The sequence below is a fragment of the Labeo rohita genome, chromosome 3 (genome assembly GCF_022985175.1).
Source record: "Labeo rohita strain BAU-BD-2019 chromosome 3, IGBB_LRoh.1.0, whole genome shotgun sequence".
Lineage (NCBI taxonomy): Eukaryota > Metazoa > Chordata > Actinopteri > Cypriniformes > Cyprinidae > Labeo > Labeo rohita.
In genome coordinates, this window is record NC_066871.1 from 35,336,091 (window position 1) to 35,358,254 (window position 22,164).

The following is a 22,164-nucleotide window of genomic DNA, read 5'->3' on the forward strand; positions in this document are numbered from 1 at the left end:
AGATAATTTTGCTTAACAATATTAGCATTGCTAATAGGCTGGAGCTTATGAGAAGGGCCTGCAACCATTTTATAGGTTCATTTACAGTCATTTACATCTGCATCATAAATACATACTCCATCCCAAAGTGCTCTTTAGTAAGCGTGGTAAAAGACGTCCAAACTGAAAAATAATTTAATAGTAGTATATAAAAATTACAAATATGCGAAACATTGTTCATTTACATCTATTACCAACACTAACAATACAAAGCTGGTTGAAAATTTCCAAATTACCTTTTAGGGCAATGATTACAATATAAGGATAATACTTGGCAGCTTTGTATAGTTGCCATCATCTGAAATCTTTGTAAGTGCTGGCATCTCCTGAAGTCTTCACAAATGAGGCTGGATCCAAACTGGAACTGGCATAATCTCTAGTAACCTTGTACATTTTGTTTAAAGATTTTGTTCCCCATTTAGTATTGCACTTCAGAAACTACATAAATATTTACATGTCTCCCAGTAGACATTATAAGTACAATTTACAATGATCATTCAATTCAAAAGTTTACACTCCCCAGCTCTTGATGCACTGCGTTCCTTTCATGACCATCAGTGAATGTTTTCATCTTTTGTATTAGTTATGTATGAGTCCCTCATTTGTTCTCAGTGTGAAAAGATAGATTTCAAAATCATACATTCACTTTTGGAAAGGGTTCAAATATGCAAATGCTGGAAAATCAAAGAATGTGCAGGTTCTGGAGGATTTTTCTAAAGAAAAGCAGGCAGATTAACTGCTTAAGGCCAACAAGGGACTCACGATGAACAACAATCACAAAAATAAACGTAGATCATTCAGAACACAACACACTATATTATGATTCATATGTAAACTTTGAATGGGGTTATTTTTATAAAATCAAGTCATGTTGTCTTGTGGAATCTATATAAACTTTTGTTATGTGAAATGGCTTATTCGGGACAGTACTGAATAAAAACATGCAATTTCTGTGATCCCTCTTATTTTTTAAAAATGTTTAACATTTTCCATATCCTGCACGGGATATATAAACTTATGAGCACAGCTGTATATGTAACATACCAATAGATTGCAGGAAAGTAATCCATTTCAGAGTCATTTGTATATATGTAAAATACCTATAGATTGCAGGAAAATAATTAATTTGTTCAAATGCAGGTGTTAGTAATTTGTATATATGTAACATACAGTATTAAAAATAGCTTATGCGGGCTTTAAGGCATGCCAATGATCAATGAAGTAGAAATATGTACATTTGTCAAATTAATAATGTGCTGTTATTAAATACTTTGTCATGTTTTTACAGTACATCTGTTAAATAATATTTTTGTTCAATATTTCATTTAGGTAACGAAAATGTTCTAGCTACTCCCAACCCTTCAACATTCACTGTGCAGTGTCATGGATCCAGTTCAGTTACCAATCAGAGTCCCACATCCATTCCAGTCCCAGTTCAAAGTGCAACATGGTTGTCAGATTTTCGGATACCCTGGGGTAAGATGACACCAAATTTACAGAAATGTCTTGCTCAAGGAAAGCGACCTGAAGCCTCAGATAGGAGACACATGGTTAGGGTGATTGTGGATTCTATCAGAGAGGTGTGTTTAAATCCAAGCAAGCAGCAATGTTCAGAAATTGCACAGTCAGTCATCCAAAAGTATCCACACAGTTTTAGTGACAAAACAGAAGAGGGAGAGTTAATTGGGTGTGGTTACTACTCTTTGCTGTGTCAGCTGAAGACAAGGGTGGAACATCTTAACCGGGACAATACAATGGCTCGACTTAGAAAACCTAAACGAACAGGAGGTGAAATGGATGATAGCCAGCCCTCAACATCTAAATCGGCTAAACTGGATGGTTGTGTGAACTGGAACCCTGCTGAACTTCCTGAAGGAGAAAAAAATTTTTGAGTCTTTAGAGTTAAAGAGAAATGAGATGCTTAGTCTCTTTTCCTGAGAAGGACCTTGTGCAGCTGAGTGCAACTACAGGGGTTGGACAATGAAACTGAAACACTGGCCAATATAGTGTTGGAGGTTTCATGGATATGTTTGCACAGCCTGTGGCCTATCTTCACTGATTGCACACTGCACCAGTAAGAGCAGAGAGTGAAGGTTGACTATGTGCACCCAATGGATCAAACATTGTACCCTGAAAGTAGTGCCTTGTATCAGGATGATAATGCACCAATACACACAACAAGGCTGGTGACAGAGTGGTTTGATGAACATGAAAGTGAAGATGAACATCTCCCATGGCCTGCACAGTCACCAGATCTGAATATTATTGAGGGATGTTTTGGAAGAGCGAGTTAGGAAAAGTTTTCCTACGCCAGCATCACGTAGTGACCTGGCCACTTTTTTTTTTTTTTTTGCAAGAGGAGAATAGCTTAAAATCCTTCTGGCTACTGTGCAGGACTTATATTTGTCATTCCCAGGATGAAATGATGCTGCATTGGGCACAAAAAGGCTTAACAACGTACCAATTGTTTTTAAAAAAACAGGTGTTTCAGTTTTATTGTCCAACCCCTGTAGGTCTGAGAATTAATGAAAATGACATTCATTGCACAACGTCACAGCATTAATGCCAGCCCTCCACCCAGTATTTCAGATCTTCAGGCAAGGTGGCCTTTTCTCTTCATGAAGAGATTCTTATGCACTCATTTCAAGGAACTGACTGGGATTGATCTTGACCTCAGATTAAAGGAATCCCTTTGTACAAAAGGGGAAAGGATTCTGTGCTTCTTCAAAAATCTAAATTCCAGGTGGGGAAAAGATGTTCGAACAGTCCTCAGAGAGATTGACAGAGAAGGCAGAGATGTTGACCCAGGCCTGGCAGCTGTACTGTTGATGATGGCCCACTTCAAAGAAAAGGAGGAATCACTGTTCCTTTCAGCTGATGTAAATATTTTATTATTATTATTATTATTATTATTATTATTTGTTTTTTTTTTTCATTTAGATAATTTAAATAACTCACAGTTACAAAAACTGTGTTTCTGTGTGTTTGTGTGTGTTTAATTCATGATTTAGCAACATTAAAGGGATGGTCCATAGCTCTCCACGTGTAACATTTTGCTTAACATCTCCTCAAAAAGTTTTAAATAACAAGGATAAGTAAATGATTGTCATTTCTTTGGTAAACTTACCCTTAAAGGGATAATTCTCCCAAAAATAAAAATTACCCCATGATTTACTCACCCTCAAGCCATCCTAGATGTATATGACTTTCTTCTTTCAGACGAACACAGTCTGAGTTATAACAAAATTTATCCTGGCTCTTCCAAGCTTTATAATGGGAGTGAATGGAAGATGAGATTTTGAAGCTCAAAAAAACTCTATCCATCGATCATAAAACAGCTCTACACGGCTCCAAGGGGTTACTAACAGTCTTCTGAAGCGAATCGAAGGGAAAAGAAAAATATCCATATTTAAAATTATAAAGCAAAACACCCAGCTTCTGGCAGACCGTGACTTACGAAGATTGTGTAAAGTCTCTCGCAGTGCAAAATGCATACACCATGTCCTGTGTCATGCGTTGCGTTGGCTTTGAACTGCAAAAGGCGTCACGCATTCTTTGTAAGTTGCAATCTGTTGGAAGCTGGATGTTTTGTTTTAAGTTTTAGATATGGAAATTTCTCTTACAAAATGTTAGTAACCCCCCAGAGCTATGTAGAGTAGTTTTATGATGGATGGATGGATGGATGGATGGATAGATGTACTTTTGTTTTCTGAGCTTCAAAATCTGATCTTTCATTCACTCCCATTATAATGCTTGGAAGAGGCACTTAAAATTTCATTATAACTCCATGGAAGGAAGAAAGTCATATACACCATGGCTGAAGGAAGAAAGTCATATACACCATGGCTTGAGGGTGAGTAAATCATGGGGTAATTTTCATTTTTGAGTGAACTATCCCATTAAATCAGGGGTGGGGAACATTGATTTTAGCTCCAAACCTAATCCAACACACCTAAACAAGCTAATGAAGGATTTCAAGACAAAGGTTGGTATTACTATTATTATTATTATTATTATTATTATTATTATTATTGTTTCATTTTATTTTTTTAATTATAATAACTAATTATAATATTTTTTAATTATAATATTATTAGGTTTGGAGCTAAACGTTCCTCCAGGATTAAGGTTCCACATCCCTGCTTTAAATTAATGAAAAGCTCCAACATATTGTTACTGCACTGAAATCAAATGTAAAATGTTTATATATAATAATATTATTATTATTATTATTATTATTATTATTATAACTTTTTTTTTTTTTTCTTTTTTTGGTAGGGGATTCGGTTCTATGCAGCAAAAAATGGATGCTGGCAATTGAAGGCAAAGTCTTTATTCCTGAGTCTGACCTACCAGATTTGTCATCTGCGTTTGCTTTTCTTTTTTTGGTTCCTATTACATGCTTAACCTCGAGTACCAAGTGGAAGCAGCCTCTACTTTGGAGTTTATACAGAGGTAAGTACATCTTGTAGTATTGTATAACATTACGGGTATACTAATGTTGTTAAAAGTACTGACTTCAGTACCACACGGTACTGAAATTTTAAAAACGTCCATTTCCCACTCACATTTGAGCGCTGTTGAACCGATTCTTAAACATTGCTGATTGGCCATAGTGTTCACATGCTCAATAGATATGTCTGTAATTGGCTACAGATCAGAGCTTCATGCTCCTGACCAAGCGCTCACACAGGAGCACAATGAGAGCGTTTGAAAGCTGCATCTGTCAGAGGATTCCTAATATATCTGCATATAGATGGATCCACTGACAGACGTGGCTTTCAAGCGCTCCAGTTGTGCTGCTGTGTGAGCACTCTGTGAGAAGCGTGAAGCACTGATCACTGTAGCCAATCACAGTTATATCTGTGCAATGCGTTTAAGAAAAATATCCATGTTTAAAACTTTATAAAGAAAACATCCAGCTTCCGCTGGACTGCGTTCTGTATTTGACTTATAGGAAGAATGCGTAATGCCTCTCGCAGTTCAAAATGCGCCAGAATGTAGGGCGTAATACTGGATTTAATCTTTTTTTTTTTTTTTTTTTCTTTGTCCAAAGGTTTTGTGTTTTTGAAACAAACTGATCATAGGCCTCTGAGCTTATATTGCTCAAAAATGACTGAGGAGGGGGAAGGTTGGTCAGTTTTGACCACAAACACACTTACTGGTTAAGCATTCGAGCACACTAGTATGATAAATAATGCATTTTTTTTTTTTCATTTTATTTAAAGGGATAGTTAACCTCATAAAGGGATAGTAACCTCATACAGTACGCCCATACTGTTCTGATGACGAAATCTGCATCACACGCACAGTGCACTGTCCCTCGCGTATGCATAAAAAGTGAAGTATACTTTGGCCTTTAAACCTCTCAAATCATATGGATCACTTTTATGCTCCTAACACTTAAGACTTTGATTCAAATGGATAGATGAAAAAAAAAAAGAAAAAAGAAAATAATTACTTTTTTTCTTCTTCTTCTTGTTAACGACACATCAAATGATCTAATTAATTATTTCTTTACTGTGAAGGTTCATTGTGAGGATAAACCCAGACAACAGCAAGTGCTCCTCAAAGTTCCAAGTCAGCAAAAGAAGTGGGAAGATGGTACAAAGAAAGAACTGAACTGAACCTGAACCCTCATAACTATTATGCTACAAAGAGCAAATACATTCTATTCAGGCAAGTGTTTTTTTTTTTTTTTTTTTTTTTTTTTTTTTTTTTTTTTTTTGAATTTGCAAGTTTTAAAGATTGTTCTTATGACAGAATTTGTTCATTTAGTTGTTTTAAAATGCTGTAAAATGAAACTCTTGTGTATAAATATTACTACAGGTTTGAACAGTTGCTAACCTTTGCTAAAATGTCAGAAAATGTTGTTTATTTCTTGACCTTTTAAGATGTTTAAATTTTCATTTATTAATACAGTTAAAGAAGTTCATCCAAAAGTTAAAATTGCCATTTGCTCATCCTTATGTTGTTCCAAACACAAAACACAAAAGACTTTTTTTCATCACAAATTGTTATTTTTAATCTCTCACCATTCCTCTGCTAGTCCACTCAACCAAAATATTCCAGTTCAGAAAGTGACTTTTATTCCGATACGAACAGTGGTCACCCAAATACATTGCACATCAATTATGGTAAACAGAATCTCAAATGTGCTTAAGAACCAATTAGGTGTCTTAAACCTCTCAAATCATATGAGTTACTTTGACACTTGACACTAAAGACTTTGGTTGAATGGATAGACAAAAATGTCAGTTTAAGGGAGAATATTCTTGAGAGTGAGCAAATTATGACTTTTTAATTATTTTGTCTTAATACATCAAATGGTCTAATTACTTATTTCTTTAATGTGAAGGTTCATTGTGAGGATAAACCCAGACAACAGCAAGTGCTCCTCAAAGTTCCAAGTCAGCAAAAGAAGTGGGAATGTGGTACAAAGAAAGAACTCTGGCCTGAACCCTCATATGCCTGAACCCTCAATCCAGAAACCCTCATATGTTTCTGGATTTCATATGGCAAAACTCAACTTTTTTTAATATTGTTCTTATGACTGAATTTGTTCATGAATTGGTTTAAAATGCTGTAATGTGAAACTTGTGTATAAATGTTTGTACAGGTTTGAACAGTTGCTACTGCGAGCAAACATATTCTGCTTAGAAGACTTTTTGAATTTGTAGATTTTTAAAATTGATCAGCTGAATTTGTTCATTAATTGGTGTAAAATGCTGTAATATGAAACTTGTGTGTAGATGTTACTACAGGTTTGAAAAGTTGCTACTATGAGCAAACATATTCTATTCAGAAGAATTTTTTGAATTTGTAATATTTTTAAAATTGTTCTTAGGACTGAATTTGTTCATTAATTGGTTTAAAATGCTGTAATGTGAAACTTGTTTATAAATGTTACTACAGCTTTGAACAGTTGCTACTACAAGCAGACTTTCTGCTTAAAGAGTTGTTTGAATTTGTAAGTTTTTTTTTTTTTATTGTTCAACTGAATGTATTCATTAATTGGTGTAAAATGCTGTAATATGAAACTCCTGTGTTAAATGTTACTACAGGTTAGAACAGTTGCTACAGTGAGCAAACGTATCGTATGCAGGAGAATCTTTTGAATTTGTAAGTTTTTAAAATTGTTCCTAGGACTGAATTTTTTCATTAATTAATTGAAAATGCTGAAACTTATGTATAAATGTTACTGCAGATTTGAGTTTGTAAAGAAAACTGAAAGTTCAGTCTGCAGGAATACTGGAAGGTTTTTTTTTTTTTTTTTTTTTTTTTACAGTTCAACAATTAAAAACATTACACCAATGTCATTGCTTATTTTTATTATTTACTGAGGCAATACAGTAATTTAGAGTGCAGCTTTACTGTAAATAGACAAATGGGCAATGAATTACAAGTAAATAAAAAAATGTAATGAATTACATTACTGGAGAAAAGACAGACATTTACAGTAAGATAAACTGGTACTGTAAATATTAATACAGTATTATTGCTGTATGTTTAATTTACAGTAAGTTACTGGCGAACTGCTGCCAGTAAGTTACTGTAAATTCTACAGGAAATTTTTAACAGTGTGAACATGACGAAAAAGACCGAGTTTTTGGGGAGACAATATACTTTGTAGAGTTTCTGCAATTTACAATGCACATGCCATAAGCAACAATGTCTGCCGGATGTAGAAAGATTATCTATTCATTATATATATTTTTCATTTCAATTTTCGTTTTCGTGTTTTAGAGGAAAAATCTTTGTACGGATGTGACATCTCTATGTTACCGACTTGACAGTTCTGAAAGCGGAATTCATCTGTCTATGGAAACGCGAATAAAATGCTAAAAACCTTAGCAGAGACATCTACGTGTATTTATTAGGGCACATGCTAAAGTCGCCTAATGATTATGAATGTGTCGGGAAAAAAATTAGACATTTTAATTATTTATTATTATAAGTTAGGCCTATTATGAGTTTGGGACTTATGTTAAGTTGTTTCATTATCAGGAAAAAAATGCAAGCAATCACGCGGGCGCCTCCCTGTCATGTAGTGCATTCCACACTCCGCACAAACATATCGATATGGGCCAGTAATAGAACACATTTATAGGCCTATAGGTTCTTAAATATGTCTTCACCAGTTTACATCCGAGACAGATGCAGTTATAACCTAAAACTGAAGGCTACTGACATAATGATAACAGACCGATTCTGTTGATCAAGATTAAAGGGATGCCGCTGTTATAAAACTTGTTTTAATCACTAATTTATGAATTAAAAAAAAAAATGGATGCAAAACAGGTTAAGAAAATATGTTGAATATATAATATCTTATAAATATTCAGATAAATGCTATAAGTAAATTTTAACATGCAGTGATACGAAATAAAACCAAACAAGACATGTAGTGAAGAAAAATATTTATACCAAAATAAGCACGTCTTTATATTTATATATATATATATATATATATATATATATATAGCCTATATATAAGCCCTGTTCCACTCTGTGAGAGTTAAATAAGTGCACGATCTCCGATTCATCTGACCAAGTTTCAACCTATATCCAACGTTTATGATTTCGATCAAATGCGTCGGCTGTATCGGTTGATAAGCCAATGTGATTTCGACGTTGAATCAATATTTTATTTTCGGCGTAATAACGTTCTGATGTACCGACCAAATAATGAACATTGATTCAACATCGAAATTTGATTGACGACCGACACTGACCTTTACAACCAAAAATCGACGTTGAATCAACAGACCTCGCTGGTCTTCCCCAGGCCATGGTAGATACTATCACTCAGGCTAGAGCCCCCTCTATGAGGCAGGCCTATGCCCTGAAGTGGGGTCTGTTCGTTGCTTGGTGTTCCTCTCCGAGAGGACCCACAGAGATGCTCGATCGGAGTGGTGCTTGCCTTTCTGCAAGAAGGGTTGGAGCGGAGGCTGTCCCCCTCCACCCTCAAAGTGTACGTTGTAGCAATTGCAGCGTACCACGATGCAGTGGACGGCAGGTCCTTGGGCAAGCACCACTTGATCATTAGGTTCCTCAGAGGTGCTAGGAGGTTAAATCCTCCTAGACCTCGCCTCTTTCCCTCTTGGGATCTCTCCATGGTCCTCCTAGGCCTGCGGAGAGCCCCATTCGAGCCAATTGGGTCAGTAGAGCTGAAATTTCTGTCACTTAAGACAGTGCTCCTGACCGTGCTCGCATCCATCAAGAGGGTAGGGGACCTACAAGCATTCTCTGTTAACGAAGCGTGCCTAGAATTCGGTCCGGCTGACTCTCACGTGATCCTGAGACCTAGACCGGGCTATGTGCCCAAAGTTCCCACCACCCCCTTTCGGGATCAGGTGGTTTGTTGCTTTGTTTGGTGTACCTGCAAGCTCTGCCCTCGGAGGAGGCAGACCCAGCCTTAGTGTTTCTGTGTCCCGTTCGCGCTTTGCGAGTTTTATGTGGAGCTTTAGACACTCCGAGCAGCTCTTTGTTTGATTTGGAGGGCAGCAGAAGTGGGATGCTGTCTCCAAACAGAGGTTGGCAAATTGGGTGGTGAATGCCATCACCTTGGCCTAGGTGAGCCTTGCCCCTTAGGAGTTAGAGCCCACTCCACTAGGAGTGCCTCCTTCTATGCGCTGGCGCACGGCGCCGCTCTAGCAGACATCTGTAGAGCTGCAGGCTGGGCAACACCTAACACCTTCACCAGATTCTATAATCTCCGCGTAGAGCCGGTTTCCTCCCGTGTGTTGGTATAACACCAATCAAGGAGGTAGGCTCGGTGTCGGCTTGCTGCGCCATTCCTACGGGATCCGTGCGCCTTTTTCCCAGTTGTTCTGTTCCGAACACTGGGTCCTCCATGCCCCGCAGCCCGGACTAGGACGGAGTAGTCCGTGACTGTGCTCCGGTAGTGGACTTCCTTCACCCTCCGGTTGTGGCAACCTGTCTCAGTATTTTTTTCCACAGGAAAACTCCTTAGCCTGTGTTCCCTTAATAAAAATATATTTTTTTTATTATCCCACATTGGACAAAACCCCTTAATGTGCTTTGATCCCCCCACGATTGCTTCAGAAATCGGGCACCCCTGGTAGTCCTTGCTGGCCTACAGGGCGTGGGGAAGGTTATGTGTCGAACCTTTTTGTTCTGACACGCTTGTTTGTCAGCATTTTGCGTTCGGCCACGTAACGTGGTTCAGGATTGTGGCGTTTTCCATGGGTTGATCCCAAATACGTCACTCGACGTAACGTCAGAGTGAACGACTGAGGGAGAACATCTAGGTTATGTCTGTAACCCTCGTTCCCTGAAGTAGGGAACGGAGACGTTACGTCCCCTTGCCACAATCCTGAACTACGCTGAAGGCCGGGTTTCGGCTCGGCTCCTCAGCAAAAACCTGAGTGAGTGAATGCACACAGCCGCCTTATATACCCGTATGTATGGGGGAGCGGCTTGCGATGCAAATTCCACTCGCCAATTCTCATTGGCCTTTTCTCTTTAGCTCAGAGGTGATTGGGCTCCAAGTATGATCCCAAATACGTCACTCAAAGTAATGTCTCTGTTCCCTCCTTCAGGGAACGAGGGTTACAGACGTAACCTAGACGTTTCTAGTTGAAAATAGCACGGTTGCAACACAAAATATATTTTTTAAAATCAGTTTTGCATTTGTTAACACTATCCGTCAGGTTTAGGGTTGGGTTTGGTATATGGGGATATTTCAAATAAGATCAAGCATTAACCTTTAGCGACACGCATCGGATATTTGAATTCTGAACAGCAGCAACACGTGCATGTACCAAAAAAATGTGCTACTATCTGGACATTTAACTTAGAAACTGGCACGAAATGTGCATTAAGGTACATAACTACAGTGTTGCAGAAATGAACTGTATGTAGAAGCACATAATTCCAATGAGCCTGGTTTGGTTTGTCATGCAGCTGCAATCAGATCTAGTACTGCTTCATCTTTCAACAAATGATTTTTAGTGAACTCTCCATGACACTGTCCCTCATTTACAAAACAAAATGCTCCGGTCAATCCTCTGACACCATCCAGGATGCCATTAAAAAAAAAAAAAAAACTATCAGACTTGTTCCTTACGCTGGAATCCTTATATGTAAAAAGACGTGAACAAGCTGTTTAAACTAATCGCATCAAAGCAAACATTATTTTACTCCATTTGTCCTATTGGTGACAGACTCGAGCACATGGACTGTGTCAGAAAGTGAACACGCATCTGTATTCTGTATCCAATGTAGACAAGATAGTAGCAGTGATTGTAATTTCTATTATGCGCATTCAGCGTATTTAAGTGTCAACTGTTAAGCGACTGAACGGCAGTGGGCGGGGCCTGTGGTAAAAGTAGACTATTCGCCAATAGTGGTGGTGTTTATGCTAATGTTTGTGCCTGGGTGAAAACTTAGATTTTCTAGATGCATAATGAAAAACTAAACACAGGTAAGGAACATACTCAGTCACCAAGGAAACAACATATTTAGAAACCATGAAAATCACCAAGATCTCACTATTAACTACAGCTTTTACCTCAATAACCTCATTTGATGCTTATTGATAGTTAGGTGATAGTAAGGTTGTTAAGTTTAGGAATGGATTGCAATTTCAATAGAAATAGAATGTGTAAACACTGAAGTATATAAATCAGATGGAAACTTGGTAGCAATCAACTTCTATAACCCCTGTAAATCATTAAGCCGAGAAATTTTAGACAATTTTAGAGGGCAGGAAAAAAAAAGTGGAATATTAAAGACAGTACAAGTATTGGAAGTGACCACTTTCTAATAATATGCTCTATAAATGTTATGTAGATGTTAAATAGATTTACAAGAAAGGTGTAAGCATAACAAGTGGGATTTTGCAAACGCTGACTGGCAAAAATTTAGAGAAATATGTTGTAAATCAGCAGTTAAAAGTCAGTTGCGGGTGATGTTTAAAAATGTGCATCTGAAGTTTCACATACACCATTTCACTAAATAGTAGTACTTAATAATAGTAGTATTTATCTTAAATATTGAATAATAATATCAATAAACATCAACAACAGCCATCATGCTAGAATGGTTGCAAAAGTGCATTAAAACTGTATTTAAACATAAATAGTTATTTACTCAGTATTGTCATGTTTTGTTTTTTAGTGTCCAGTGATGGGAATGAGAGTGAAAGTTACAGGTATATGAAAAAAAAAAAAAAAAAAAATTGTTGAATCTGTCAGAGTCTCAGATTGTGGAGCTGATGATTACACCGGTAAGTAACTCAACAGTCAATATGATATTTTTTTTTTTTTTTTTTTTTTTTTTCACATAAAAATAAAACAATACAGGTTCCAAAGCCACAGTAGAACCATTTCTAAACGATCTTTATAAAACCATGTTTTTTCTTAGTTTTAGGAACATTTTAAAATCTAAAGAAGCTTCTTCCACTATTAAGAACCTTTTGTGGAAAGAAAAGATTTCATGGATGGATTAATGCCAAAAAGAAGAAGAAAAAAAAGTGACTTGTTTTTAGATATTATTCAAAATTTGCTAATATAGGCAATAATGGAAAGTGTTTTTTTTTTGTTTTGTTTTGTTTTTTTGTTTTGTTTTGTTTTTTTCAGTATTATATACAACAGTAAAACATGTAATAAAATCTATATTAAAATATAAAAATCTTCTCATGTGTTTAAAAGATTAAGGCAATTATCAAAATTTAATGAAATGTTTACTTCTCTAATAAACGAGGATGCATTTTCACATGATTTGTTACATTTAATTACCCCTTTTGAGCTATACACATTATTTATATCTGTTATAAATACTTTATTTGACACAGCATATAACATAAAAAAGCTAAAAATATGCAAATGGTTTGAACTGAATATGTTAATGCTGATTATTTGATCTGACTGGAAAAGATATTAGCTTAAGTTTAGGTCTCAGTGCTTCAGCATGATCATATCTAATATTAGTTATGAATGATCCAGTTCTATGTTGTCAGTTTACCTTTGAAATCAGTGAAGGGTTTTTATCAATACTTGCAGCAAATGTATTTTAATGCTGTAAATAATGGAAAACCACACTTGTACAGTACTATACAGCTGTGCAAAGAATACAAAAATAATTTTTTTCTTGTAAAGGCAAAATGAAACAATAATATAAATGTAATAAAACTATAAAACTGAAAAATAAAAATGTAGTGATATGAAATATGGTGATCAGAAGTTATGGTATTGAATGTCAATAAAATTGTTCTAAAGCTTTTAGACTTTTTTGAAAAGGAGGCTATAATTGTTTTGTGGTTCTTCAGTTTCAGTAGCACAACCAAAAGAACAAAACCATAAATTAAACTATGAATCTGAGTTTGCTTCAATCCCTGCTCTGTTTTAATGCATTCAGGATAACTAACCATTTATTTGGTATGACTACAGATTTCACATAAAGAATCTAGAATCATTTTACTCAATCCACTGCCTGTTTTCATTATAAATGACAAGTTAAAACTGTACTTGTTAGTTTTGGTGTATGTAGAGTATTCCACAGCCAAATCTAAACCTTATGTATTAGTGAAATGCAATAGATCAGGTTTTTTGCAGTGTGATATGAACTGTTCAGAGTTTTAAAAATGGGGTCCAGTGACAGTGTAATATGTGTGCAGTGTGTGTCTAAATCAGTAGTTCCTCTTTCACTGAAGGGGGTTTTTGTACGGCTCTGTATCACTGTGCTAATGGATATTCATGACGCTGTTGACAGTAATAATCTCCTGCATCTTCAGACTGGACATTCCTGATTTTGAGCATGAAGTTTGTTCCTGATCTCTCATCAGTGAATCTCTCAGAAACTCCAGACATTTTGCTACCAACACTAGAAAACAGGAGTTTGGGTGTTTGTCCGGGTCTCTGATGATACCAGACTAAAGCGGTTGTAACAGCAGTACTGCTGGACCTGCAGTTGAGAGTGACGCTGTTTCCCACAGACACCGAATCCACTGATGGACTCTGAGTCAGAATAATCTCAGCAAAACAACCTGCCATCATTATTACAGTCAAACAGATGACACATTAGAAAAAATGATAAAAACCATTCATAAATCACTGAATATTCAGCTTTAATCTCACCAGCAAGAGAAAGCAGTAGAGAGCAGATCATCAGAGTGTTTGCAGTCATTTTTGCTAAGATTGAGTGAGAACAGACCAGAGCTGCTGTTTACAGTCCTGATGAACGGACAGTCAGTCTTAAACAGAGGGGTGGTGCACTTATTCAAAGCTGCTTCCTTGAAGAAAAAATGTCACATATGTGTCAGATTTTGAATTTGAAGCTAAATTCAGTTTAAACAGTTATTAAATGTACTTTTTCCACTAATACAAATACTTTGTATAAGTATCAACTGAGTTTCCTAAAATATTTTGATGATATTTCATGAACACTGAGTAGTTTGCCATCAGTGAATCTGCTGGAGTTTAGATTGTAATGTATAAGTGTGCAGTCCTATATTACAACTTTTTTTTTCCTTTATTGAAATGAAATTTATAGTTTTTATTATTGCAATAGATTTGCTCACAATAGCAAGCAGAAGTAAAGCAGTTGTTGTTAAGATGCAGTGAACAGTGCAGCTGCTGAAGCGTGCAGAGGTTTTTGTACAGCTGCTTTTTTACTCCATTTTGTCCTATTTCACAGTTTGTATCACTGTGATTAACTTTCGGTGGCGGCACAAGACTGGACGTTGGCAGTAAGTAAATTTTCAAATCCTTTTAAAACAATACAATATAGTCATATTACTAAAATCTATTATATTATAATTTTAATGTTCTAATTTTTATTGGGGAAAAACAACTTTTCTATTTGATATGCTTACAGTAAATGTTTCTCAGTATATGTTTATATTTTAGAGTTAAACTACAAACTTAAAAGTTACTATAAAAGTTACTTACAATAAAAGTCTTTACTATTGACATACTATTAGACAATTTTGCCATAAAATATGGGATACAGCAATAATATCAAAGGTGAAATACTAATATATCAAATTCTTATATTGGCCAAAAGATATTTAAATTGATTTGTGTACAAATGTATCATTTAAAATTGACAACTTGATATTTATGAAATGTATTTTACTTCTTGCTGGAAGGAGTACAGTTTAGCATATAGAGATATATAGAGCACTTATTATGGAAATAATACACTTCAAAATAATACACTCAATTGTGAAGTGAATTAAATGTTTTGGACACTTAATTGCATGTTATTTAAAAATCTATTATAGTTTAAATTTATGTTAAATGCAATTAGTTGAACAGGAGACTGCTGACCCACTTAAGTAGGACAAAAATACATCTGTATATGTAATTTCATAATTACTTATAGTAAACTGAAATATACTGTCATTTATAATGAAACTTCTATGTGTTTCAATATATTTGTAATTGCACATTTGTAATGATGAAATGCATTAACTTTAAATGTATCAAATAACTCACTACAGTTAAAATGATAATAAAATACTTTACATGTGCTTTAGTGTTAGTCAATGCATCAAAATAAGTGGACTTCTTTAAATCACAACAAAAGATTATTAAAGATGTACTTTAAGATTTATTAAAATGTACTTTCAGTAAAACATTTAATTTTGACATATAGTCATGTAGTAATTTTTCAATAACACTTAACTTCATTATTGACTCTTTTCTGGATGTATGTTAGTGTGGTTGTATTGAGTTCACTTGTTACTCAACTAGAAGAAAAAATGCAAGCAGTGCAAAACCTTATAGTTACTAACTCCATGACTTTCCAAATATGTTATTAAACATCTGCCAATATGATTACATTAATTAGTCTTGAAAAACTCTATATTTCATCATTATATTATTCTTCCCATCAGACTGGAGCCTGAGCTTGAAGGTGGACAGCAGCAGCATCAGGTCTCAGGACAGCAGCGCTGGGCTCCTGCAGGAGGACGGTCTGTACAGCTGGAGCAGCAGCCTGACTCTCTCTCAGCAGCAGTGGATGGAGAGCGTCTCAGTGAGCTGTGAGGCCACACGCAGCGGCCAGCCTGCCGTCACTCAACAACTGACCAGAGATCAGTGCTCACAGTAGATCCTGCTGCAGATCCGTCCTGCTCGTGTCTCACTTCTGCTTCTCTGATTTAATTCATATAAGAGCATGCAATGATTTTTCTCTTTTATCTGAAATAAAAGCCTTTATATCTTTGATTTTCGTCTGGGTCCTGTTGTAATAAATGAATATTTAAAAGTACAAATATTCTATAAAATATTCTGCTAATATCATGTGGTCTCTCAGATAATATGTGGTGATCATAAAGTCTGCATGAATAATGATTCAGTAGTTACAAAATGTTTTAGAATGAGTTGAGAGAATGACACCTTGTAAGAAATTTCAACTTCCTTAAAGTATTTAATGTCAGATACTCAAATAAGCTTCTCTCAGTGAAGCATGAAAACACCTGCAGTTAATTACAAAATGAGTCATCTCAAAACAGCATTTGCTACAGTGTTGCTATTGTTAACAAAATCCAAAACTAGTAGTTTTCAGTTTTCAATTGGTTTTCAGTTTTTGAAACAAAGCTGAATTAGAATAACTATAAACATTAGATGAAAAAACTAAAAAAAAAAAAAAAAAAAAATGGAAATGTTGCCTTAACTGACATAAGTTTAAGTATTCAAATTTATAATACTAAAACTGAAATAAAATGAAATAAAGTTCAAATTAAAATAATAAATATCAGAAAAACACATAATACAATTGCTAAAACTAAGAAAATTTATCAGTGAGATGTCACAGTGGTGGCCATAAGAAGGAGTCACATAACTGGATTGAGATAAGTTTACAAAGACGAGCATTTTTTTTTTTTTTGGCCGTGGAGAATATGAGTAGGATGTTGTTCCAAACCTGTATGAGTTTCTATTTTCTGCTAAATACAAAAATTATTTTGAAGAAGTGTAACCAAATGGTTGTTAGTAGCCCCTGAAGTACCAAGCCATGTGGTCATTAAGATGCACCAGCTTGTTGGCTTTGCAGTTTAATTTTACTTCTTGTCCTGGTTGGGCTGCTGTTGGTAACAGAGTCTAAGTGATGCATTTGAGAGGCTATTGTAAGATCAATCCATGAGGGACAAAGACAGCGCTTTGCATTTTCCAATACATGTTTAAGGCTCAATACTTGAGCATGAAATTATACTGTAGTCTCTGGTTATGAGTTACGAATCAATTTTATGTTGTCAGTTTACCTTTGAAATCAGTGAAGAGTTTTTATCAATACTTGCAGCAAATGTAATTTTAATGTTTTCACAATTATGAAAAAGTATACTTTAGAGTACTGTACAGTGCGATATGAACTGTTCAGAGTTTTAAAAATGGCGTTCAGTCAAAGTGTAATATGTGTGCAGTGTGTGTCTAAATCAGAAGTTCCTCTTTCACTGAAAGGGGTTTTTGTACGGCTCTGCATTACTGTGTTAATGGCCATTCACTATACTGTTGACAGTAATAATCTCCTGCATCTTCAGACTGGATATTTCTGATTTTGAGCATGAAGTTTGTTCCTGATCTCTCATCTGTGAATCTCTCAGAAACTCCAGACACTTTGCTACCAACATTGGAGAACAGGAGTTTGGGTGTTTGTCCAGGTCTCTGATGATACCAGGCTACATAGGTTGTTAAACCAGTACTGCTGGACCTGCAGTTGAGAGTGATGCTGCTTCCCACAGACACTGAATCCACTGATGGACTCTGAGTCAGAATAATCTCAGCAGAACAACCTGTCATGATTGTTAACATTGTCAAACAGATGATACATGAGAAGAATTATAAAACCATTCATAAATCAATGAATATTCAGCTTTAATCTTACCAGCAAGAGAAAGCAGTAGAGAGCAGATCATCAGACCGTTTGCAGTCATTTTAGCTAAGATTAAGTGAGAACAGACCAGAGCTGCTGTTTACAGTCCTGATGGAAGGACAGTCAGTTTTAAACAGAGGGGTGGTGCACGTATTCAAAACTGCTTCCTTTCAGAGAAAATGTCACATATGCGTCACATATTGAATTAAACCAAATTCAGGTTAAACAGTTATTAAATGTACTTTTTCCACAAATACAAAGACTTCAAAGAGTATCAGTATCAGCTGATATTTCTCAAGAGTTTACTAGGATATGTTGATGTTTCATGAACATTCAGTAGTTTTCCATCAGTGAATCAGCTGGAGATTACATTGTAATGTTTAAGTATCATGTCGTATATTAAAACATATTTTTTCCTTTTTAAAAATGCAGTAGTTTTTATTATTGAAATAGATTTGCTCACAATAGCAAGCAGAAGTAAAGCAGTTGTTGTGAAGATGCAGTGAACAGTGCAGCTGCTGAAGCGTGCAGAGGTTTTTGTACAGCTGCTCTATTAGTTTGTATCACTGTGATTAACTTTCGGCGGTGGCACCAGACTGGACGTTGGCAGTAAGTAAATATTCAAATCCTTTTAAAACAATATAATATAATCATATTGCTAAATTTTATGACATTATCATATGAATGTTTTCATTTGCATTGGGGAAAAACAAGTTTTCTATTTAATATGTTAAATATTTCTCAGTATATGTTTATATTTGAGTTAAACTATAAGTTACTATAAAAGTTATTTACTATAAAAGTCTTTACTACTGACATGCTATTAGATCATTTTGTCATAAATTGTGGGATACAACAATAATATCAAAGGTGACATACTAATATATCAAATTGTTGTTTTGGCCAAAAGATTTATGTACAAATTCATCATTTAAAATTGCAGACTTGACATGTATGAAATGTATTTTACTCCTCGCTGGAAGGAGTACAGTTCAGCATATAGAGATATATAAAGTACTTATTATGGAAATAATACACTTTAAAATAATACACTCAATTGTAAAGTGAATGAAATGTTTTTGGACACTTAATTTCATGTTATTTTAAAAAATCTATTATAGTTAGTCAGTCAATACATCAAAAGAAACATACTCCTTTAAAGTACGACAGATTATTAAAGCATAATGATTTAAAATGTACTTTAAGTAAAATGTTTAATTTGACATTATTAAGAAACATAGTCAAGAAAATGTACTATTTAAGTACACCTAAAGTAGCCTTTTATTTCATAACTATTACATTATCTGCAAGTATAGTTGTTTTTTAATATTCTTTTTAATATTTTAAGTGCACATTCAACACAATTAAGCGCACTTCTTTTTCACAAAGGCTGAGAATACAGCATATATTTTTTTAAGTTGTAAGGTTTTTTTTTGTTCACTTGTTAGCCAACTAGGTGACAAAATAAATTAATAAATACACAGTGCAAAAGCTTATAGTTACTAACTCCATGACTTCCCATATATGTTATTAAACATCTGTCAGTATGCTTACAATTAATTAGTCTTGAAAAACTTTCATCATATATTACTTTATCTAAACAGCTGGTAGGAATGTTGTCTGTCACATTCATCTGTAATAAAATATGTTCAGATGTCTGTTCAGTGAGTTCTCTGTTGTCCGGCTGCTCTGCTGTTTTCTCAGGTGTCACTCCTCCTAAAGTGAGCATCCTGCCTCCGTCTAGCGCAGAGATTTCATCAAAGAGCACAGCGACACTGGTGTGTGTGGCCAGCGGTGGCTTCCCGTCAGACTGGAGGCTGAGCTTGAAGGTGGACGGCAGCAGCATCAGGTCTCAGGACAGCAGCGCTGGGCTCCTGCAGGAGGACGGTCTGTACAGCTGGAGCAGCAGCCTGACTCTCTCTCAGCAGCAGTGGATGGAGAGCGTCTCAGTGAGCTGTGAGGCCACACGCAGCGGCCAGCCTGCCGTCACTCGACAACTGACCAGAGATCAGTGCTCACAGTAGATCCTGCTGCAGATCCTCCTGCTCATATCTCACTTCTGCTTCTCTGATTTAATTCATACAAGAGCATGCAATGATTTTTCTCTTTTATCTGAAATAAAAGCCTTTATATCTTTGATTTTCGTCTGGTCCTGTAACAAATGTAACAAATTAATATTTAAAAGTACAAATATTCTATAAATTATTCTGCTAATATCATGTGGTCTCTCAGATAACATGGGGTGGTCATGAAGTCAGCATGAATAATGATTCAATAGTTATAACAGAATTTGACATGCTGAAAAAAAAAGTTTTAGAATGAGTTGAGAGAATGACACCTTGTAAGAAATGTCAACTTCCTTAAAGTATTTAATGTCAGATACTCAAATAAGCTTCTCTCAGTGAAGCATGAAAACACCTGCAGTTAATTACAAAATGAGTCATCTCAAAACAGCATTTGCTACAGTGTTGCTATTGTTAACAAAATCCAGAACTAGTAGTTTTCAGTTTTCAAATGGTTTTCAGTATTTGAAACAAAGCTGAATTAGAATAACTATGAAAATCAGATGAAAAAAAAAAATTATATTATATATATACAGTATATAAAAAAAATTAAAACTACATCAAAAATGGATGAAAAAGTTGAAGTTTTAAAGTATTAAAATGATTAAAACTAAAACTGAAATAAAAGAAAGCTTAAGTAAATATATAAATAAGCACATAATAAAATTGCTAAAACTTAAGAGAACATGTATTGATGAGACGTCACAAGGTGGGCACAGGAAGGAGTTACACAACTGGATTGCAATAAAAATTTACAAAGACAAAAAAAAAAAGTGAACAGATTATTTGTTTACAATATGAGTTGATATGAGTTTGGATGTCATTCCAAACCTGTATGATTTATTTATTTATTTTTCTGCTAAACACAAAAAGATATTTTGAAAAACATGTGAAACCAAACCTAGATAGCACACGTATGTCTGCAAGATGTCTGTTTAGGGTCACTTGAGCTGGAAAACATCTGCTGTGTACAAACATCTGACAGACGTCTCTGAGGTGTCAGTTTTACATACATTCTAAATTATAAACATCTTAAAGGCTAATAGACATCTAATAGACGTCTATTCGACATCTGAAATGTCCTGTAGACGTATTGCAGATGAGCAAACACTCTAAAAAATACATCTTGCAGATGTAAATACAGACATCAAGACGTCTCCAGGATGTATGTGTGCTATCAGGGAACAGTTGATGGTAGCCATTGACTTTTATAGTATAAAATGAAGTCAGTGAGGACCAGACACTGTCTGGTTCATTCAAGAATCTCATACAGGTTTGGAACGTGTACACTGTAAAAAAAAATAAAAAATAAAAAATAAATAAATATATATATACAGGAAATAACTGATTTTTTCAGGTTGTTTTCTTTTATTTTGAATTTCAGTCAAAATTCTGTAAAATTATGTTAAAATTATGTTATTTTAAGTATTATAACATTAATGACAAACTACAGTAATTTACAATTTTTATACAGAAAAACTGTTTTCTGTTTTCTTAAATTACAAACAAATGTATGTAAAATTACAAAAATAATCTGTAATAAATAAAATAACAAAACTGATGATTAAACAGTCAAATGACTGGCAGCAACAGCTGTCAAAACAAACAAACAAACAGAAAAACATACAAGTAATTTAAAGATTTAAAGTAAAATCTCTTGTTATTTTTTATTATTTTACAGGTATTTCCTGATTTTTTTATGATCAAACACCTTCACTCTAAAATAAAAGACAAAAAAAAAAAGGAAAAAAAAAAAACGGTTAAATGACTGGCAGCACAGGGTGCCAAACAAAAACCTTAAAATTACAGTAAAATCACCTTATACAAATAAGCTGAAAACACTGTTAATTTTCAGGTATTTCCTAAATTATTACAATCAAACACCTTCACTGTAAATTTAACTCATTAACTAATTAATTAAACGTCACATGACTGACAGCAACAGAACATGAAACACTAACAGATCTCTCTAGATCTCAGCATCTTCACTTATTACCAACCAGACTGACTTTATTTCTTTCACACAAAACGTCTTATTGAGAATTAACAGAGGTTTAAATGTTAATGTTTTATTGAAAATAATAAAGTTTGAAGACACCATTGTGAAGATAAGCATTTGCTTTAGTTGGACTAGTGTGTTTTTTAAGCAAACTTATCATAGCAAAATTTGCTAGTGCAAAATCTGATCAAATCATCCTGGCTACTTACTGGTGATTATAGTGAT

The 22,164-nt window shown here is 34.9% G+C and overlaps 1 long non-coding RNA gene, 2 pseudogenes and 1 gene segment (V, D, J or C); 3 read left to right on the forward strand and 1 right to left on the reverse strand.

Moving 5' to 3' along the window:
• The first annotated feature begins 1,520 nt into the window (after positions 1-1,520).
• Positions 1,521-4,753, forward strand: LOC127162728 (uncharacterized; annotated as a pseudogene).
• An 8,725-nt stretch (positions 4,754-13,478) lies between these two features.
• On the reverse strand, positions 13,479-14,227 carry LOC127162671 (Ig kappa chain V-V region MOPC 21-like). The segment is given in 2 exon segments: positions 13,479-14,050; positions 14,142-14,227. Coding segments are annotated over 2 exon segments (360 nt in total).
• Positions 14,228-14,374: 147 nt separating this feature from the next.
• LOC127162674 (uncharacterized) lies at positions 14,375-16,233 on the forward strand. The gene is made up of 2 exons (XR_007827412.1): positions 14,375-14,752; positions 15,905-16,233. It is a non-coding gene; the product is annotated as an uncharacterized LOC127162674 (long non-coding RNA).
• A 1,755-nt stretch (positions 16,234-17,988) lies between these two features.
• On the forward strand, positions 17,989-20,016 carry LOC127162729 (Ig kappa-b4 chain C region-like; annotated as a pseudogene).
• Positions 20,017-22,164: the final 2,148 nt, after the last annotated feature.